Source organism: Cherax quadricarinatus, chromosome 78 (assembly GCF_038502225.1).
Source record: "Cherax quadricarinatus isolate ZL_2023a chromosome 78, ASM3850222v1, whole genome shotgun sequence".
NCBI classification, from domain to species: Eukaryota; Metazoa; Arthropoda; class Malacostraca; order Decapoda; family Parastacidae; genus Cherax; species Cherax quadricarinatus.
In genome coordinates, this window is record NC_091369.1 from 7,481,492 (window position 1) to 7,500,125 (window position 18,634).

The window sequence follows — 18,634 nt, forward strand, 5'->3', positions numbered from 1 at the left end:
ACACGCTACCTAACTGTACTCGCCCCGCCCTCATGTTATTCTCCAGTGAACATTTCCATCCCGTTAAAGGAGGTCCTTTGATGCTGGTGAGGGGCTGTTGATCTAAGGAACTGAGCCTGTGCTCCAATTCCTGACTCGAACCTGGATGCCTCGATCCTTAAAGGTTTAGTGCTCACCCCCCCCCTTCCATGAATGTAATAATAATGAACATTTCCACACATGCTTACCTTCCCTGGTTGAGATGTTTTTGCGTAGTAGGGGAAGTGTCACAGCTCGGGGTTGTAGTTGCAGTGGTGATGGAACTGGTAGCGCTGGGGAAGAGAAGAGCCGTGCGGAGAGCGGAGGCATATTCCAAAGCCGCTGCTTCAAAGAGAGTTCTCACTAGGCGCCGCATTCTGAAGGGCCTGATGGTGGAAGTGGCAGTGGTCGGCGCTGGGCTGTTGGGTGTATCACTGGTCCTAGTATCCCAGAGATGGGAACAAGATATGGACTGACTAGGCGACTCATGGAATGAAATTTGACTAGGTGACTCTTGGAAGGGAGCTTCACTACCTGCTGGTTGACTGGTCTCATTGATTGTTGGGCTATTGGGCAAGTGGTGGCTGGTGAACCGGCTGGATGACTGGTGGCCCATGAGCTGACTGACTACTGGCTGTTTACATTCTGCGATTTCTTGCGGAGGAGCTAAGAATCGAGTATTGAATGGAGAATTCGTGGGAGAGCAAGCAGTCGTCGAGAGAGCAGAGGGCAAGAGTGATGAGCTGGATTGAACATCTGCTGTAGTAGCTAGTGTAGGCACGACTGGTGGTGGTGGCTGGATGGAGGGTGAGGACACCTCGCCCTTGCTGTTGCATGTTGAAGGTGGAAGCCAACGCTGAGAACACGCCAAGGCCATCGATGGAGAGACTTGTATTTCTGTCGGTCTTTGAGACCCAGATAAAATAGACATCAGTCGAAGTTGGCACGATAATCGGAGCAGGTTGTGGTCTGGCGACGGGAATCAGCTTTCCGCGAAATTTTGGTGTAGCAGTACTGAAAATTCTCCTACTACCCATCATATCTACCTGAAAAAATAGCGTAACAAAAGAAAAATATATCACTAGAAAAATAAATACGCCTTCCTCCTAGGAAAATTCATTACTAAAAGAATAAAATTAAACAATTAAAGAAAATAATATCTAGTGAATCGCAAAAAAAAAATAAGAGTAAATAACAAAGAAAATAACAGTAAATCACAACTAATATAATATAAATCACAAAGAAACTACGTCTTCGAGGGTGATGGACTGATTATACCTCTACTACTGCTGCTGCCTCTGTATTAGACTGAAGAAGCCTACTGAGCAGGCGAAGCGTTTCGGAATAAAGATACCTAACTGTTGCACACGTCTTATCATCACTCCTAAGACATTTCACGAAATTTTTCATCGAATAAATGTTCTGAACTCTACGGAAGTATCCTTTTTTCATAGTTTGTTGGTATCATCATACCATTTACAACCAACCCTACACCGAGGGATGAATGTCTGTCTGTGTGCACCGATACTTCATTTTAATTCTTATTTTAAGGATTAAAGTATTCTCTTAACTGGTGGTGGATACGTTACATTCAGGTTAATTAATGACCTTCATGTAAATCAGTCGATAGGCTTTAAACCCAATTAATATTTGCATGAACTTCACAAAACGCTAAAAAAAATCAAGTTAATACAAAAACCAGCTATTTTTTCATGTGATCAACTGGCTTTTGTTGTTGAGGAAACAATACGCCTCTAGCAAAACAAAAAAAAACAATGCTTCATTAAATAGTCAAATTTTCGCTGAATCTATGTACATGTTCACCAGATTTTGTTAGGCTACAAGAGTGATGGCAAAAATGGGGAGTGGTATTACAGGAGTAGGATGGAGCAGTGAAAATGCATTGCATGCTAGTGGCTTTTTGTACTTAACAATATTCTGTTACATGTAAACTACATTTTGTATACTGCAGAAAGGAAATATAGCTGTACTGTATTGTATTGTATTGTATTGTGGGTAGACGGGAAGGGAGAAGCAAGAGGTTGAAGTGACTTGACCACTTTAAGTGGGTTAATTTTTGGGGGGCCAGTGAAGAATTGTGGTAGGCTCCTTATTTACTCAACAAGTTTTCAAACCTGCGAATATTATTATTATTTATTATTATTATTATTATTATTATTATTATTTTATTATATCATTATTATTATTCATGGGTAAGCACTGAATTCATAAGGGTCATAGAGTGCCAAGGAAATACGAGATAATCCGACTATCCAAAGAGATTAGCTTCAATTCCTTGGATCAAGATCTCTTCAACGACATCTCGACACCCTCTGAATACAAAACCTTTACTAGGTAGCATAAAGCATATTTTAACTCTATACCCGTCACATTTTTCTCATGGGGAAGCGCTAACCCCGTAGGGGCCATAATGCGCCCGGGGTATGGTAGGAATGTAAGTAATCAGGTTTGATCCAAGGAAAAGGAGGGAAGCTCCAATTCCTTGGAGGACAAAAAAACGCATGAAGGTACCCCCACAATTTAGAGCCAGTTACTATATTTATGTAAAGCTATAAACCCGTAGGGGATCATAAAGCGCCTAGACCCTAGAGAATGAAAGACAGTTAGGTTTGATCCAAGGAAAAAAAAAGAGTATCTCCATTCCTTAGATAAAGAGCTTTGCACGGCACGCTGGAAGAAACCATTGAAAAGTTACCCCAAGTAGGTGGCCTTTTTTTTTTTATCACGGTGATGGTGTTCACCATATAACGTTACATTAACACACTTAACATACGGTTAGTATGTTATAGGCCTACAGATAGGAGGCTTTACCCTTTTAATTACTGACATAGGCCTACAGTGGAGAGAGAAGTTTTTCCTAAGTGATCATAACATTGATTCTTATTTAATCACAACATAATGCTACATCAACACACTTAACATAGTTAGTACGTTTCAGGCCTACAGTTAGTGAGTTAATGACCTATAATAGTATATATAACAAGTGTTCTTCACAAAAAAAAGGAGCAACACTTACGTAAATGTGACCGTTGTTGCGTCTCACTTGTTACTGTTGTGACGCTCAAGTGATCAGCTGTTATATACTGCTCTTCTTACCTTTAATGTACTCTCTTAACTTCTGTCTTTAATATACTCTCTTAACTTCTGCCTTCAATATACTCTCTTAACTTCTGCCTTTAATATACTCCCTTAACTTCTGCCTTTAATATACTCTCTAACTTCTGCCTTTAATATACTCTCTTAACTTCTGCCTTAAATATACTCTCTAACTTGTCTTTAATATACTCTCTAACTTCTGCCTTTAATATACTCTCTTAACTTCTGCCTTTAATATACTCTCTTAACTTCTGCCTTTAATATATTCTCTAACTTCTGCCTTTAATATACTCTCTAACGTCTGCCTTTAATATACTTTCTAACTTCTGCCTTTAATATACTCTCTTAACTTCTGCCTTTAATGTACTCTCTAACTTCTGCCTTTAATATGCTCTCTAACTTCTGCCTTTAATATACTCTCTTAACTTCTGCCTTTAATATACTCTCTAACTTCTGCCTTTAATATACTCTCTAACTTCTGCATTTAATATACTCTCTAACTTCTGCCTTTAATATGCTCTCTTAACTTCTGCCTTTAATATACTCTCTAACTTCTGCCTTTAATATACTCTCTAACTTCTGCCTTTAATATACACTCTTAACTTCTGCCTTTAATATACTCCCTTAACTTCTGCCTTTAATATACTCTCTTAACTTCTGCCTTTAATATACTCTCTAAGTTCTGCCTTAATATACTCTCTAACTTCTGCCTTTAATATACTCTCTTAACTTCTGCCTTTAATATACTCTCTAACTTCTGCCTTTAGTATACTCCCTTAACTTCTGCCTTTAATATACTCTCTAACTTCTGCCTTTAATATACTCTCTAACTTCTGCCTTTAATATGCTCTCCAACTCTTGCCTTTAATATACTCTCTAACTTCTGCCTTTAATATACTCTCTTAACTTCTGCCTTTAATATACTCCCTTAACTTTTGCCTTTAATATACTCTCTAACTTCTGCCTTTAATATACTCTCTTACTTCTGCATTTAATATACTCTCTAACTTCTGCCTTTAATATGCTCTCTTAACTTCTGCCTTTAATATACTCTCTAACTTCTGCCTTTAATATACTCTCTAACTTCTGCCTTTAATATACACTCTTAACTTCTGCCTTTAATATACTCCCTTAACTTCTGCCTTTAATATACTCTCTTAACTTCTGCCTTTAATATACTCTCTAAGTTCTGCCTTAATATACTCTCTAACTTCTGCCTTTAATATACTCTCTTAACTTCTGCCTTTAATATACTCTCTAACTTCTGCCTTTAGTATACTCCCTTAACTTCTGCCTTTAATATACTCTCTAACTTCTGCCTTTAATATACTCTCTAACTTCTGCCTTTAATATGCTCTCCAACTCTTGCCTTTAATATACTCTCTAACTTCTGCCTTTAATATACTCTCTTAACTTCTGCCTTTAATATACTCCCTTAACTTTTGCCTTTAATATACTCTCTAACTTGTCTTTAATATACTCTCTTAACTTCTGCCTTTAATATACTCTCTTAACTTCTGCCTTTAATTAATATACTCTCTTAACTTCTGCCTATAATATACTCTCTAACTTCTGCCTTTAATATACTCTCTTAACTTCTGTCTTTAATATACTCTCTAACTTCTGCCTTTAATACACTCTCTAACTTCTGCCTTTAATATGCTAACTCTTGCCTTTAATATACTTTCTAACTTCTGCCTTTAATATACTCTCTAACTTCTGCCTTTAATATACTCTCTAACTTCTGCTTTTAATATACTCTCTTAACTTCTGCTTTTAATATACTCTCTAACTTCTGCCTTTAATATACTCTCTTAACTTCTGCCTTTAATATACTCTCTAACTTCTGCCTTTAATATACTCTCTAACTTCTGCCTTTAATATACTCTTTTAACTTCTGCCTTTAATATACTCCCTTAACTTCTGCCTTTAATATACTCTCTTAACTTCTGCCTTTAATATACTCTAATTTCTGCCTTTAATATACTCTCTAACTTCTGCCTTAATATACTCTCTAACTTCTGCCTTTAATATATTCTCTTAACTTCTGCCTTTAATATACTCTCTAACTTCTGCCTTTAATATACTCTCTAACTTCTGCCTTTAATATACTCTCTTAACTTCTGCCTTTAATATACTCCCTTAACTTCTGCCTTTAATATACTCTAACTTGTCTTTAATATACTCTCTTAACTTCTGCCTTTAATATACTCCCTTAACTTCTGCCTTTAATATACTCTAACTTGTCTTTAATATACTCTCTAACTTCTGCCTTTAATATACTCTCTAACTTCTGCCTTTAATATACTCTCTTAACTTCTGCCTTTAATATACTCTCTAACTTCTGCCTTTAATATACTTTCTAACTTCTACCTTTAATATACTCTCTAACTTCTGCCTTCAATATACTCTCTTAACTTCTGCCTTTAATATACTCCCTTAACTTCTGCCTTTAATATACTCTCTAACTTCTGCCTTTAATATACTCTCTTAACTTCTGCCTTAAATATACTCTCTAACTTGTCTTTAATATACTCTCTAACTTCTGCCTTTAATATACTCTCTTAACTTCTGCCTTTAATATACTCTCTTAACTTCTGCCTTTAATATATTCTCTAACTTTTGCCTTTAATATACTCTCTAACGTCTGCCTTTAATATACTTTCTAACTTCTGCCTTTAATATACTCTCTTAACTTCTGCCTTTAATGTACTCTCTAACTTCTGCCTTTAATATGCTCTCTAACTTCTGCCTTTAATATACTCTCTTAACTTCTGCCTTTAATATACTCTCTAACTTCTGCCTTTAATATACTCTCTAACTTCTGCATTTAATATACTCTCTAACTTCTGCCTTTAATATGCTCTCTTAACTTCTGCCTTTAATATACTCTCTAACTTCTGCCTTTAATATACTCTCTAACTTCTGCCTTTAATATACACTCTTAACTTCTGCCTTTAATATACTCCCTTAACTTCTGCCTTTAATATACTCTCTTAACTTCTGCCTTTAATATACTCTCTAAGTTCTGCCTTAATATACTCTCTAACTTCTGCCTTTAATATACTCTCTTAACTTCTGCCTTTAATATACTCTCTAACTTCTGCCTTTAGTATACTCCCTTAACTTCTGCCTTTAATATACTCTCTAACTTCTGCCTTTAATATACTCTCTAACTTCTGCCTTTAATATGCTCTCCAACTCTTGCCTTTAATATACTCTCTAACTTCTGCCTTTAATATACTCTCTTAACTTCTGCCTTTAATATACTCCCTTAACTTTTGCCTTTAATATACTCTCTAACTTGTCTTTAATATACTCTCTTAACTTCTGCCTTTAATATACTCTCTTAACTTCTGCCTTTAATTAATATACTCTCTTAACTTCTGCCTATAATATACTCTCTAACTTCTGCCTTTAATATACTCTCTTAACTTCTGTCTTTAATATACTCTCTAACTTCTGCCTTTAATACACTCTCTAACTTCTGCCTTTAATATGCTAACTCTTGCCTTTAATATACTTTCTAACTTCTGCCTTTAATATACTCTCTAACTTCTGCCTTTAATATACTCTCTAACTTCTGCTTTTAATATACTCTCTTAACTTCTGCTTTTAATATACTCTCTAACTTCTGCCTTTAATATACTCTCTTAACTTCTGCCTTTAATATACTCTCTAACTTCTGCCTTTAATATACTCTCTAACTTCTGCCTTTAATATACTCTTTTAACTTCTGCCTTTAATATACTCCCTTAACTTCTGCCTTTAATATACTCTCTTAACTTCTGCCTTTAATATACTCTAATTTCTGCCTTTAATATACTCTCTAACTTCTGCCTTAATATACTCTCTAACTTCTGCCTTTAATATATTCTCTTAACTTCTGCCTTTAATATACTCTCTAACTTCTGCCTTTAATATACTCTCTAACTTCTGCCTTTAATATACTCTCTTAACTTCTGCCTTTAATATACTCCCTTAACTTCTGCCTTTAATATACTCTAACTTGTCTTTAATATACTCTCTTAACTTCTGCCTTTAATATACTCCCTTAACTTCTGCCTTTAATATACTCTAACTTGTCTTTAATATACTCTCTAACTTCTGCCTTTAATATACTCTCTAACTTCTGCCTTTAATATACTCTCTTAACTTCTGCCTTTAATATACTCTCTAACTTCTGCCTTTAATATACTTTCTAACTTCTACCTTTAATATACTCTCTAACTTCTGCCTTTAATATACTCTCTTAACTTCTGCCTTTAATATACTCTCTAACTTCTGCCTTTAATATACTCTCTAACTTCTGCCTTTAATATACTCTCTTAACTTCTGCCTTTAATATACTCTCTTAACTTCTGCCTTTAATATACTATCTAAACTTCTGCCTTTAATATACTCTCTAACTTCTGCCTCTAATATACTCCCTTAACTTCTGCCTTTAATATACTCTCTAACTTCTGCCTTTAATATATTCTCTTTCTAACTCGTACCTTTAATAAAATTTTGAAAATTTATGTAATGTATTTATGAACATATTTGTCAGTTAACATGGTATTCAGGGTTTTTGTTTTGCACCGAAATTAACTTAGCAAGTTTAATTAATATTGGTTAAATTGACTTAGTAAAATGTGTACTCACCTATTCGTGGTTGCAGGGGTCAATTCATAGCTCCTGGCTCTGCCTCTTCACTGATCGCTTCTAGGTCCTTTCTCTCCCTGCTCCATGAGCTTTCTCATACCTCATCTTAAAGCTCTGTATAGTTCCTGCCTCCACTACCTCACTAGCCAGACAACTCTGTGACTAAAGAAATGCTTCCTAACATCCCTTTAACACATCTGAGTCTTCAACTTCAACTATATATACATATATATATATATATATATATATATATATATATATATATATATATATATATATATATATATATATATATATATATATATATATATATATATTGGTGTATACAAAGAGATATAAATCATTTGGTGCAGACTTAGACTATTTTCTAGAGGGCTGAGAAGGGGGTTATGTATGTGGTTTGGACAATTAGAGAGGACAGAGCAAAATAGAATCACCTGGAGAGCATATGAATGTAAAATGAAGGGAAGGAGGGCAAGGAGTCATTCCAGGAAAGACTGGAGGTGATAAAGGTTTTGCATGCAAGGGGCTTGGACAACGACAGGCGTGTGTGAGCGAATTAGATAGGAGTGGAGGCAAATAGTTTTTTTGATGTGACATGCAGTTGGAGTTTGAGCAAGGTAATATTTATTAAATGATTTAGGGAAGCCAGTTTACTGTACGTGCTTGAATCCCAGAGGGAGTGCGTACAGTGCCTGCAATCTGGAGGGGGTGGGGATATTTGGAGGAGTATCAGAGCTGTAATGTCGATGCACCTTTGCCAAGACGGTGATGGAATGATGGTGAAAGTGTTTCTTCATTTTTGGATCACCCTACCTTGGTGGGAGATGGCCGGTGCTCAAAAAAAAAAGTCTTTTAGTGCTGATACATGCACATCTTCTTGTACAGATGTACCTCTTTATTATTAAAATCATAACTAAGTGCTAAACCCACAAGGGTCATACAGTGCTGCACGGTAGGACTTGCTAAAGGTTTAATATGCTTGATCAGCAACTAACAAGGCAAGGTGAATAGTATAACAGAGACAGAGTTAGCAAGGGCAGGGTAAACTGCTAAAGTATTATCAAAGTTTGTGACAGCAATAGGTTTATATCTATTGCTGTCATTATTATTATTATAATCAAGGGGGAAGCGCTAAACCCGGAGGATTATACAGCGCCTGGGGGGGGGGATGTGGAAGGCATTCAGGCTTAATTCGGGGAACTGGAGCACTGATCCAATTCCCTAAATCAAGAGCCCCTCACCAACATCAAGGAACCTTCCTTGAGGGGTCTATTGCTGTCAGAAAATCCAAGAGGGAGTCTGAGTCAAGAGTGGAATATATACCTCTTGATATATATCTTTGGACATACCTCTGTATATATATAAGAACAAAAGAAAGGGGGAACACTGCAATAGGCCTGTTGGCCCATACTAGGCAGGTCCTTCCTTGATGTACTGTATACACTTCTCATTGTATATGTAGATACATCCCTCAGTGTTTATACATTGAGACATGTATTTATGTGGGAATGATATATCCATAAGGATTATACGGCGCCTGGGAAATCGGAGAAAAGGTTTGACCAGAGGGAGGGGAAGGGTAGTTCCAGTTTCTTGGATGAGGATTATAATCAAAATCAAGTGCTAAACCCTCACTAACACCAAGGTCCACCTCCTTTGATGTGGATCTATAATGTAGATGGAAGCACATTGTTTGGAGATTTATTTTTAAAGGATAAAATAAGTTGTACCACCATATGGCTACTCTGATTTACATTTTAAATAGAGCAAGACTTTTCTTATTACTTGACACACACACACACCAGATGAGTATTCAAAAAAAAAAAAGTAATGAAATCTGTCAGCTTGAGCTGGGATGCCTCAGTAGGGTGATGAGGTTATTGTCAAGAATTTCACTGGGTTCAGGAGCTACAGCAGCTTTCAATTTCCTTTCAGCAGGGCTCAAGTTGCTTTTACATGGCGATAGTTAAGTACGGGATTCAAAAGGAATGTAGTAATTTTATTACTATATTTACAAGATTAATGTATTAAGTGATTATGTGTGAGTGAGGTGAAAGTGTTGAATGATAAAGAAAGTATTTTCTTTTTGGGCCATCCTGCCTCGGTGGGAGACGGCTGACTTGGGAAAAAAAAAAAAATTACAAGAAAGTAACAAACCCATATGGGTCATATAACACCGACAGGAAATATATGTGCTAAAGCAAAAGTCAAAGTGGGTGTAAAAAAAGTTTCATCCAAGACAGCCTAATAGTAATGAAGTATATTGATAGTACTAAACCTGAATGTGTCATATTGCAGATTATTATTATTATAATCAAGGGGGAAGCGCTAAACCCAGAGGATTATACAGCGCCTGGGGGGGGGATGTGGAAGGCATTCAGGCTTAATTCGGGGAACTGGAGCACAGATCCAATTCCCTAAATCAAGAGCCCCTCACCAACATCAAGGAACCTTCCTTGAGGGGTCATATTGCAGAGAAGCGTAAAACAGTCTGATCTGGACCAGTGTGACCTTCATCGTTTAATACAGTAAAGAGGCTAGTTTGCAATGGAAGGCAAGGCTAATGTAAGGCTTTCGGTCACTTACAACAAAATAGATTCAGGAGCCCTTCAATAGCATCAAGGCCCTTGAAGGGACAATCTCCATCTCCCTAGGGCTACTGCAAACTTTTTGGTTGACCATGCAATGAATTGGACCTGAATTTGGGTTGATCTACACTTCACTATATAATGTACTGTACAACTCTTATTGCTGTATACATCTGAAAAACTTAAGTTGCATGATCATAGCTTGCATTTACAATATTCTGAGATTTAAATTTAGGTTTTCATTTCCAATAAAAGCACCTTCACTCCCAATAAAAGCACCATTTCCATCAAGCAGCTCTGAAGCTGAATTCATTTCTGTTAAGCTCTGAAGGTGAATTCATTTCTATTAAGGAGCTCTGAAGGTGAATTCATTTCCATTAAGTTATACCACAAAGGCAAGCAGATGCCTCTTCCCCATTGTGCAATGGGGAACCCCATTGTCTTAATACAGCAGCGGACAGTGAGGGAGTGTAAACAGCCTCCCACGAGTCAGCGTATCTGAGTGTGTACCATATAATTTTTACATAACATTAGAAAGACACTCGAGCAGACCTATTGGCCCATCTGAGGCAGGTCCAAGTGGCCTACTGGCTCATGCCACTGACCCAACCTAGTCAGGTCCAGGTGAAGGCTAAACTCAAAGCAAATCTGGCGTATATTATTATTATTATAATCAAAAAGAAGCGCTAAGCCACAAGGGAATCTGGTGTATAAACCTGTCCCCACATCCAGGTATTTGACTAGGCTTTGGGGGCCATGACTCTTCAACCTGTTACAGTAATAATGTAACAAACAAGTGTACTGGGAGTAAATGCTTCTCACCAGTCATACAGTGCCTGGAAAATGGTAGGCAATCACTTTTCTTGTGCTAATGGGTCTGATGCAGTGCTCCCTCCCTCTTAAGCAGATGCAACCTGGGCCCAACCAGCCTGGGCCATTGGCCCAGGCTGGCAGGTGACCTGAACCCACCTCACATGGGCCAGCAGGCCCATTGCAGTGCTCCTTCCCTCCTGTTCCTATGATCTAAGGAAGCAAATATAGTGGCTATTCCTTGAACCATGATCCCTCCAGCCACTGTCACCCCTTAAGGAGCCATCATCCACAGAAAATCTACCCTAAGAATATAACAACATCTGTTAGTTATAAATTAAGGTAGAATGATTTAACCAGGCGAGCCAATCAAGCATAAACTACACAGTCACCTTCTATTATTGTTCAAAGTGGCAGCATTCCTGGTTCAGGTGAACGACATCTTTATCTGTTAAATGAGTGACAATATCCAGTGCTATGGAACTGTGTAATTGTAACAACCACAATTGAAATTAAGTTTTCAAACTTTCCTGCTTTATCAGATTCCAGCGATACATTCAACACAACCCCTAGCAGCAGATTAACTTCTTCGCTCAATTCTTTTCATAACCCCATCTCTTTTGATATTTATGACATTCAAACATAGTGCAGGTGACAAGGAAGAATTATGGTAGAAAAAAGTATTTTTCCAAGAATTAAAAATTTTTTATTTGTAGGACCAAGGAATGGAGTCATTTTCCTCAAGTGCATTTCAGAAAGTAATGGGAATCAATGATAGGTTTTCAGGAGCTTAACCTGCATGAGTTATGAATAAACTACACACTGGGATGTTTGAAAAAGATGCTGAAGCCCAATGAGTCGTACAGAACAAGAAGCCAGACTAAATGGTTTAATCCTGACAGCCATCGTCCAGGCAGTGGCCATTGAAATGACCATGTCAATTCTTGTTAAATACCAGTTATGAGTAATTTTTCAAGTGACAGCAAAGATGGCCAGGTCTGTAATTCAGTTTTTATACTCTGGGAGGAAATTTTCAACACATAGGTAATATAACACTAAACCCATATGGGTAGGAATGTGCAGCTAGGAATGGCCAAGGGGTAGGGGTATGAAAGAGGGAGGGTATCAAATTCCTTGTATTAGGAGCCCTTCAACACTGAAAGGACAAATCTCAAACCTGTCACCTGAAGCTCACACAAAACAGCATCAGCACATTCTTGAGGAAATGAATAGTACTGCATCATATGAGTTATGACCCCATTGGGGTGATGGTAGTTTTAACATTTATGGAGCATTTTGACTATATAAATCACTCAGTGCCCACAGCAAAAGGATAGAAGTAAAGAACAACAATGAACAAACATTCAACACACATACTATCATTTTTTTTTTTTTTTCAACAAGTCGGTCGTCTCCCACCGAGGCAGGGTGACCCAAAAAAGAAAGAAAATCCCCAAAAAGAAAATACTTTCATCATCATTCAACACTTTCACCACACTCACACATTATCACTGCTTTTGCAGAGGTGCTCAGAATATAACAGTTTAGAAGCATATACGTATAGAGATACACAACATATCCCTCCAAACTGCCAATATCATATAAAGTTAAAATAACCAGAGGGGGCATAGAGAATTGGAAATGATCAGAATCAATCCAAGGAATGGGATTATAATAATAATCAAAAGGAAGTGCTAAACCTACCAGGGTCGTACAGCACTGCAATGGGAGGATACGTTCACTTCCTCAGCAGCCTCAAAGCATCTCCCTAGATACCTTTTGATAAGTTGAAACCAAACAGTGCTCAGTTAACTCTTTAATGATACATGCATGATTTCAAACTTTTGCAGTTAAAAGTTTGCCGCTCCAAAATTATTCACGTGCACCGACTTTCCTGAGAACACTACTACAATTTGTGAGCTACCAGTATCTTCAGAATACAATATTGTATCTCCTGAAAGTTCCTGAAGAAAATACTACTTTTAGTGTTGCACTAATATTTTTTTTTGTTGGGGATATGACTATATAGTATTTTTAGTTCTTTTATTTACAAGTGCAACATCCAAGTTGCTCATGTCACAATGTTTAGTAGTTCATTTAGTATCTTTAACAAAATATTATGAGTAATGAATAAAAATTACCACAAACAAAAACTTATTTCATAAGATGAGTAAGCATATTGAATATTAAATACTGTACAATATAAGGATATATTAATCACAATAATATATAGATATATATGAATATATATAAAATTATGAATATAACTAGTCAACTCTAGTATACTTAGAAATACATCCAAGCTATAAATTTGTAAAATCAGTTTATTCATTAAAAAACAAGCAACTACAGTATATACATTAACTTTACGTTAACATATTTCTTACTAATCAAGTCACAAAGTGAGGTGTGGCTATAAGGTACAGTATTGTATATTACTCATCCAGTTTCACTTATGTATTTGGGGAATGTTTGAAACAAAATTTACAAAAAAATAAAAAACTGCAAAAGTAATCTAAATGACTGGGGTATCACTGCATGAATGTAACTATTCCCTCACAGTTTTAGCACACATTTATGGCCACACTATGTACCAGCATATTTATATTAAAAGTTTAAAATATAAATTCCATTGTAAACTTCAACATAGTACAAGTACAATAGGAATGAAATTTAAAGAGCTCCAATGATTACTGTAATTGAAAGTTTGTACACTTGTATACTGTATTTAAAACTTCATAATGAAATTGGATCAAAATAAATGTTCAATGTCAATCAAAAACTTTTTTTGAGGAAGTGATTATGAAAACTCGGTTAAACAGTATACCATTAATATCTATAAAAAATATCCACTTAAACATGATAATCTTCTGGCCTCAGTGCATCAGGGTCCCATGCTCGAATATTAGCCAATGACTTGTTTAACTTGTTACACCATATTATTCTCTCTTCTTTACTGTCCGAAGATAGCAAGTACCTGTCAAGTAAAAAAAAAAAAAAAAAAAAAAAAAAAAAAAAAAAAAAAAAAAAAAAAAAAAAGTTATTTTATGTGATTTACCAAAAAATTAAAATGGCATTTAATCTGTTGTTTGTATAATATTTTTTTTCAACATGCCAGCTGTCTCCTGCCAAGGCATGGTGAACCAAAAGAGAAACTTGCACCATAATTCACACAATCACTGTCTTTGCAGAGGTGCCCAGAAATAACAGTTTAGATGTCACTCCAAACAGTCAATATCTCTTTAAAGTGCAGGCACTGTACTTCCCACTGCCAGAACTCAAGTTCTGCTAACCAGTTTCCCCTGAATCCCTTCACAAAATATTACCTATGCTCACATTCTAACAACTAGTCAGGTCCCAAAAACCATTCGTCTCCATTCACTCCTATCTAACATGATCACACATGCCTGCTTCATGTCCAGGACCCTTGCACACAAAACCTCTTTTACCCCCTCCCAACATCCTTTCCTAGAATGACCCCTACCCCTCCACTACAGATTTATACACCCTCCAAGTCATTCTGTTTTGCTCCATCCTCTCTAAATGACCAAACCACCTCAATAACCCCTCTTCAGCCCGCTGAATAATACGTTTTGTAACTCCATACCTCCTCCTAATTTCCAAACTACGAATTCTCTGCATAATATTTACACTACACATTACCCTTACACGACATCACCACCTCCAGCCTCGTCCTTGCATTCACAACCCATGCTTCACACCCACATAAGTGTTGGTACTACTATACTCTTGTACAATGGAAGCAAATGGTATGGCGAGCCAACAAGACGTGTACAAAGACTTTTGCTCACTGCAGAAACAATGGGATAGAATTTTTTGAAGTCTCCTACAATAAGCCAAGAGTTATAATGAATCTAGCTGTTAGTGATTGTAAGCACATAATAAAGGCAATCTCAAAATATGCAAATTCAACATTGAAGCAGAAGATTTTTGTACTTTTATAATTATGCATGATACTGCTTTTGTACTTACAATTTTACTTTACAATTGCAACTTAATAGGGAAGGAGTGATGTAAAATATACAGGGCAATCATGCAAATAAAAAAATGTGATAATTAAAGAAATTGAAAAACTGTGAAGTTTCACTAGGCATATTTTCAATAAAACTGACTTCTGTGAATAGTCAAATAACTTCATTCATAATGCAAAATCATGAATATATAAATGTTACTAACCAAAAAAATGCAGCACTTACTTCGTGACTAATGTTGATCCATGAACTTCCTGTACAAGATTTGAAATGTCCTTAGCACGTGCTGGCTGAACACACGTTAACTGGAAGGTGTGCTGTCGTGCACACACATCTCTGGCAACAAGTTCAATACGCCGAGTAGTACAGGTGCGCAAGTCAATCTGTCCACATGCCTCCTATAAAAAAAATTTTTTTTTTTAAATCTGTTACAAATACAATTGCTTAACCAGTAATGTTTAGATATTTTTGAGATTGAAGACACTACATATAATCAAGAAAACTTTTTTCCTGACAACACAAACATTAAAGAAATATTTATTCTTATCAATAACTACTTTATCTATACAGCTCAGTAAGATGAGGAAGTCCGGAGAGCAGAGCAGATATTAGGTGGAGAGGTGAAGGTAACAAAGATGGAAGAGGATATTTCGAAGAGTTGCTGAATATTAGTGATGAAGTGAAGGTGATGTTTTCATGCATGGGACAGGGAGGAGTAACATTGCATATATGTAAGGAGGAATCTGAGGTAGATGTGGGACAAGTGTGTGAGGTAGATTGAAAGAGGATAAAGTGGCTGGGACAGAAGGGATGTCACCATGGTTGTTCAATATATTTATAGATGGGATTGTAAGAGAAGTGAATGCTCGGGTGTTGGCAAGAGGTGTGGGGTTAAAGATAAAGAATCTAACACAAAGTGGGAGTTGTCACAGTTGCTTTTTGATGACGACACTGCCTTTGGGAGATTCTGAAGAGAAGTTGCAGGGGTTGGTGGATGAGTTTGGTAAGATGTGTAAAAAGAAAATTAAAAGTGAATACAGGAAAGAGTAAGGTTATGAAGATAAAAATATTAGGTGACGAAAGATTGGATGGAGAGAGTATGGAGGAGGTGAACGTATTCACATATTAGGGAGTGGACGTGTCAGCAGATGGGTCTGTAAAAGATGAGGTTAATCATAGAACTGACGAGGGGAAAGAGGCGAGTGGGACACTGAAGTGTCTGTGGAGACAAAACTTCATCCATGGAAGTAAAGAGGGGAATGTATGAGAGTATAGTTATACCAATGCTCTTATACGAGTGTGTGAAACTTGGGTGGTGAATGTTGCAACAAGTAGAAGGCTGGTGGCAATGGAGATGTCATGTCTGAGGGCAATGTGTGGTGTGAATATAATACAGAAAATCTGTAGTTTGGGGATTAGGAAGAGGTGTGGGATTACCAAAACTATTATCCAGAGGGCTGAGGAGGGGTTATTAAGGTGTTTCAGATATGTAGAGAGGATGCAATGAAATAGAATGACTTCAAGAGTGTATAAATCTGTAGTGGAGGGAAGGTGGGGTAGGGGTTGGCCTAGGAAATGTTGGAAGGAGGGGGTAAAGGAGCAAGTGCATAGGTCTCTTGTTCAAGGAAAACATGGATAAGAGAATGAAATAATTATAGAAGGATAAGCCTGTCAAGTGTACCAGGTAAAGTTTATGGTAGAATTAATAAGTGCTAGGGGTAATACAAGGTAGGACTACCAAGGAGTAGAGAGGATTGAGGAAGGATAGAGGATGTGTAAACCAAATGTTTACACTGAAACATACAAGTGAGCAGTACTTAGTTGAGAGTAAACAGTGATTTGTTATATAGATTTAGAAAAGGCATCTGATAGGGAGGATACGAGGCCTTGTGGTAAATGTTGCAAATGACTGGAACAGGAAGCAAATACAGGACTTCTATTAAAATACAGCACAAATTATCAGACCTATACATTATAATCAAATCCAAGCAACAATTTAAATAAAATTTTACCTTCTTGCCCTCATCATCTGGGTACCGCCAATAACGAAGATGCATTCCATTAAGAACACACCATAGCCTGTTCCAGGCACCATATCCTCCAACATCCTCAAACATGGTAAGGAAGCCACGCTCTACAATCCCACCCTCAAAACTGCAACTCACACGCATCAGTAGATGACCATCAAGGGGAGAGGAGAAAGGCACCTGGAAACAAAATATATCAAGATTTTGCAAGTAAACAACAATTTATGGCCTAGCCTCTCAAAATTTGTTACCCACTGCCAATTCTGAAAATTGTTCTGGTGAGTCATGATGCTAAAGTTTGCAAGCAGAAAGCATATACAACTTCCACAATTTAGCTAATGTAGCATCACTTGATGGGTAAGAAGGCAAACTCCAGATCTTGGTCTCACCTCTTAACTTTTGATCAACTGACATGATTGTGCTTGCTTGTATAAAATTTTGTACCAAAATAAACCATAACTTGAAAATTAAACAATGCTTTGATCCATCTTACAGTATTACCGAGTGATGGTCCATGACAAACTGAATCAAAGTCGTTTCCAGTTTTGGGGTTAATTGTGAACCGTTCTAACCTGAAGCACATTTCAACCAATGCCTTAACCCTTTGACCGTTTCAGTCGTATACATACGTCTTACGAGCCAATGTGTTTGACGTATATATACTCAAAAATTCTAGTGGCTTCAAATCAAGCAGGAGAAAGCTGGTAGGCCCACATGTGAGAGAATGGGTCTGTGTGATCAGTATGCACCATATAAAAAATCCTGCAGCACGCAGTGCATGAGAATTTTTTTTTTTTTTTAATTAAAACGCCGACTTTGTAGTGTACGGATTTTCGTATAATATTTATGGTTGTATTCTCGTTTTCTTGATCTCATTTGATAGAATGGAAAACATATTATAGAAATAGAGGTGATTTTGATTGATTTTACTATGAAAAGGACCTTGAAATGGAGCTCAAAATAAGGGAAATGTTTGATTTTTGCTGATGTTCAAGAGTAAACAAATGATGTCATTGTCCAATAAATGTCCAACTAGCCATTCTAATATGCAGTCATGAATGGAGTGACATTATTTATACAATTACAATATTCCAGTAGTCTGCATAACAGCAAATCTTCTATTTTTTGTTTGAATAAAAATTCAAAATAGAAAGCAAGAGTAATATCAGAGGGGTCTGGAGACATGACTGATGAACAAAGAAAATATTTTAGAGTCAGGAATGTCTGTATTGTTCATTCTGGACCCTATTTTGAAATTGGCATATTTTTTAATTTGCGTGAAATTGGCCAAATTGCCAATTTCTGACCACTTTATTGGGTGGTTGAAATCGGTAAATGGGCAGTTTCTTATACTCAATCGATAGAACAAATGGAGTTCTAAAGAAATAGCTATGAGTTTGGTCAACTGGAACAATGGAATTAGCCGAAAATAGGG

At 36.7% G+C, this 18,634-nt stretch overlaps 2 protein-coding genes across 8 annotated transcripts in view; both read right to left on the bottom strand.

Moving 5' to 3' along the window:
• LOC128701519 (uncharacterized) overlaps positions 1-1,053 on the bottom strand; it is a 109,874-nt gene extending 108,821 nt beyond the window's left edge. Inside the window, exon 1 of the mRNA XM_070101532.1 lies at positions 228-1,053. Within this exon, the coding sequence (XP_069957633.1) occupies positions 228-949 (722 nt within the window). The 5' untranslated portion in view covers positions 950-1,053. The remainder of the gene's footprint in view (positions 1-227) is intronic.
• Positions 1,054-13,209: 12,156 nt separating this feature from the next.
• The window catches only part of LOC128701518 (anillin), a 37,100-nt gene continuing 31,675 nt past the window's right edge, over positions 13,210-18,634 (bottom strand). For all 7 annotated transcript variants that reach the window (XM_053795234.2, XM_053795231.2, XM_053795228.2 and 4 more), the window contains 3 exons: positions 17,185-17,379; positions 15,398-15,570; positions 13,210-14,157 (listed from right to left, as the gene is read on the bottom strand). In XM_053795234.2, coding sequence (XP_053651209.1) covers positions 14,034-14,157; positions 15,398-15,570; positions 17,185-17,379 — 492 coding nt within the window. In that variant the 3' untranslated portion in view covers positions 13,210-14,033. The remainder of the gene's footprint in view (positions 14,158-15,397; positions 15,571-17,184; positions 17,380-18,634) is intronic.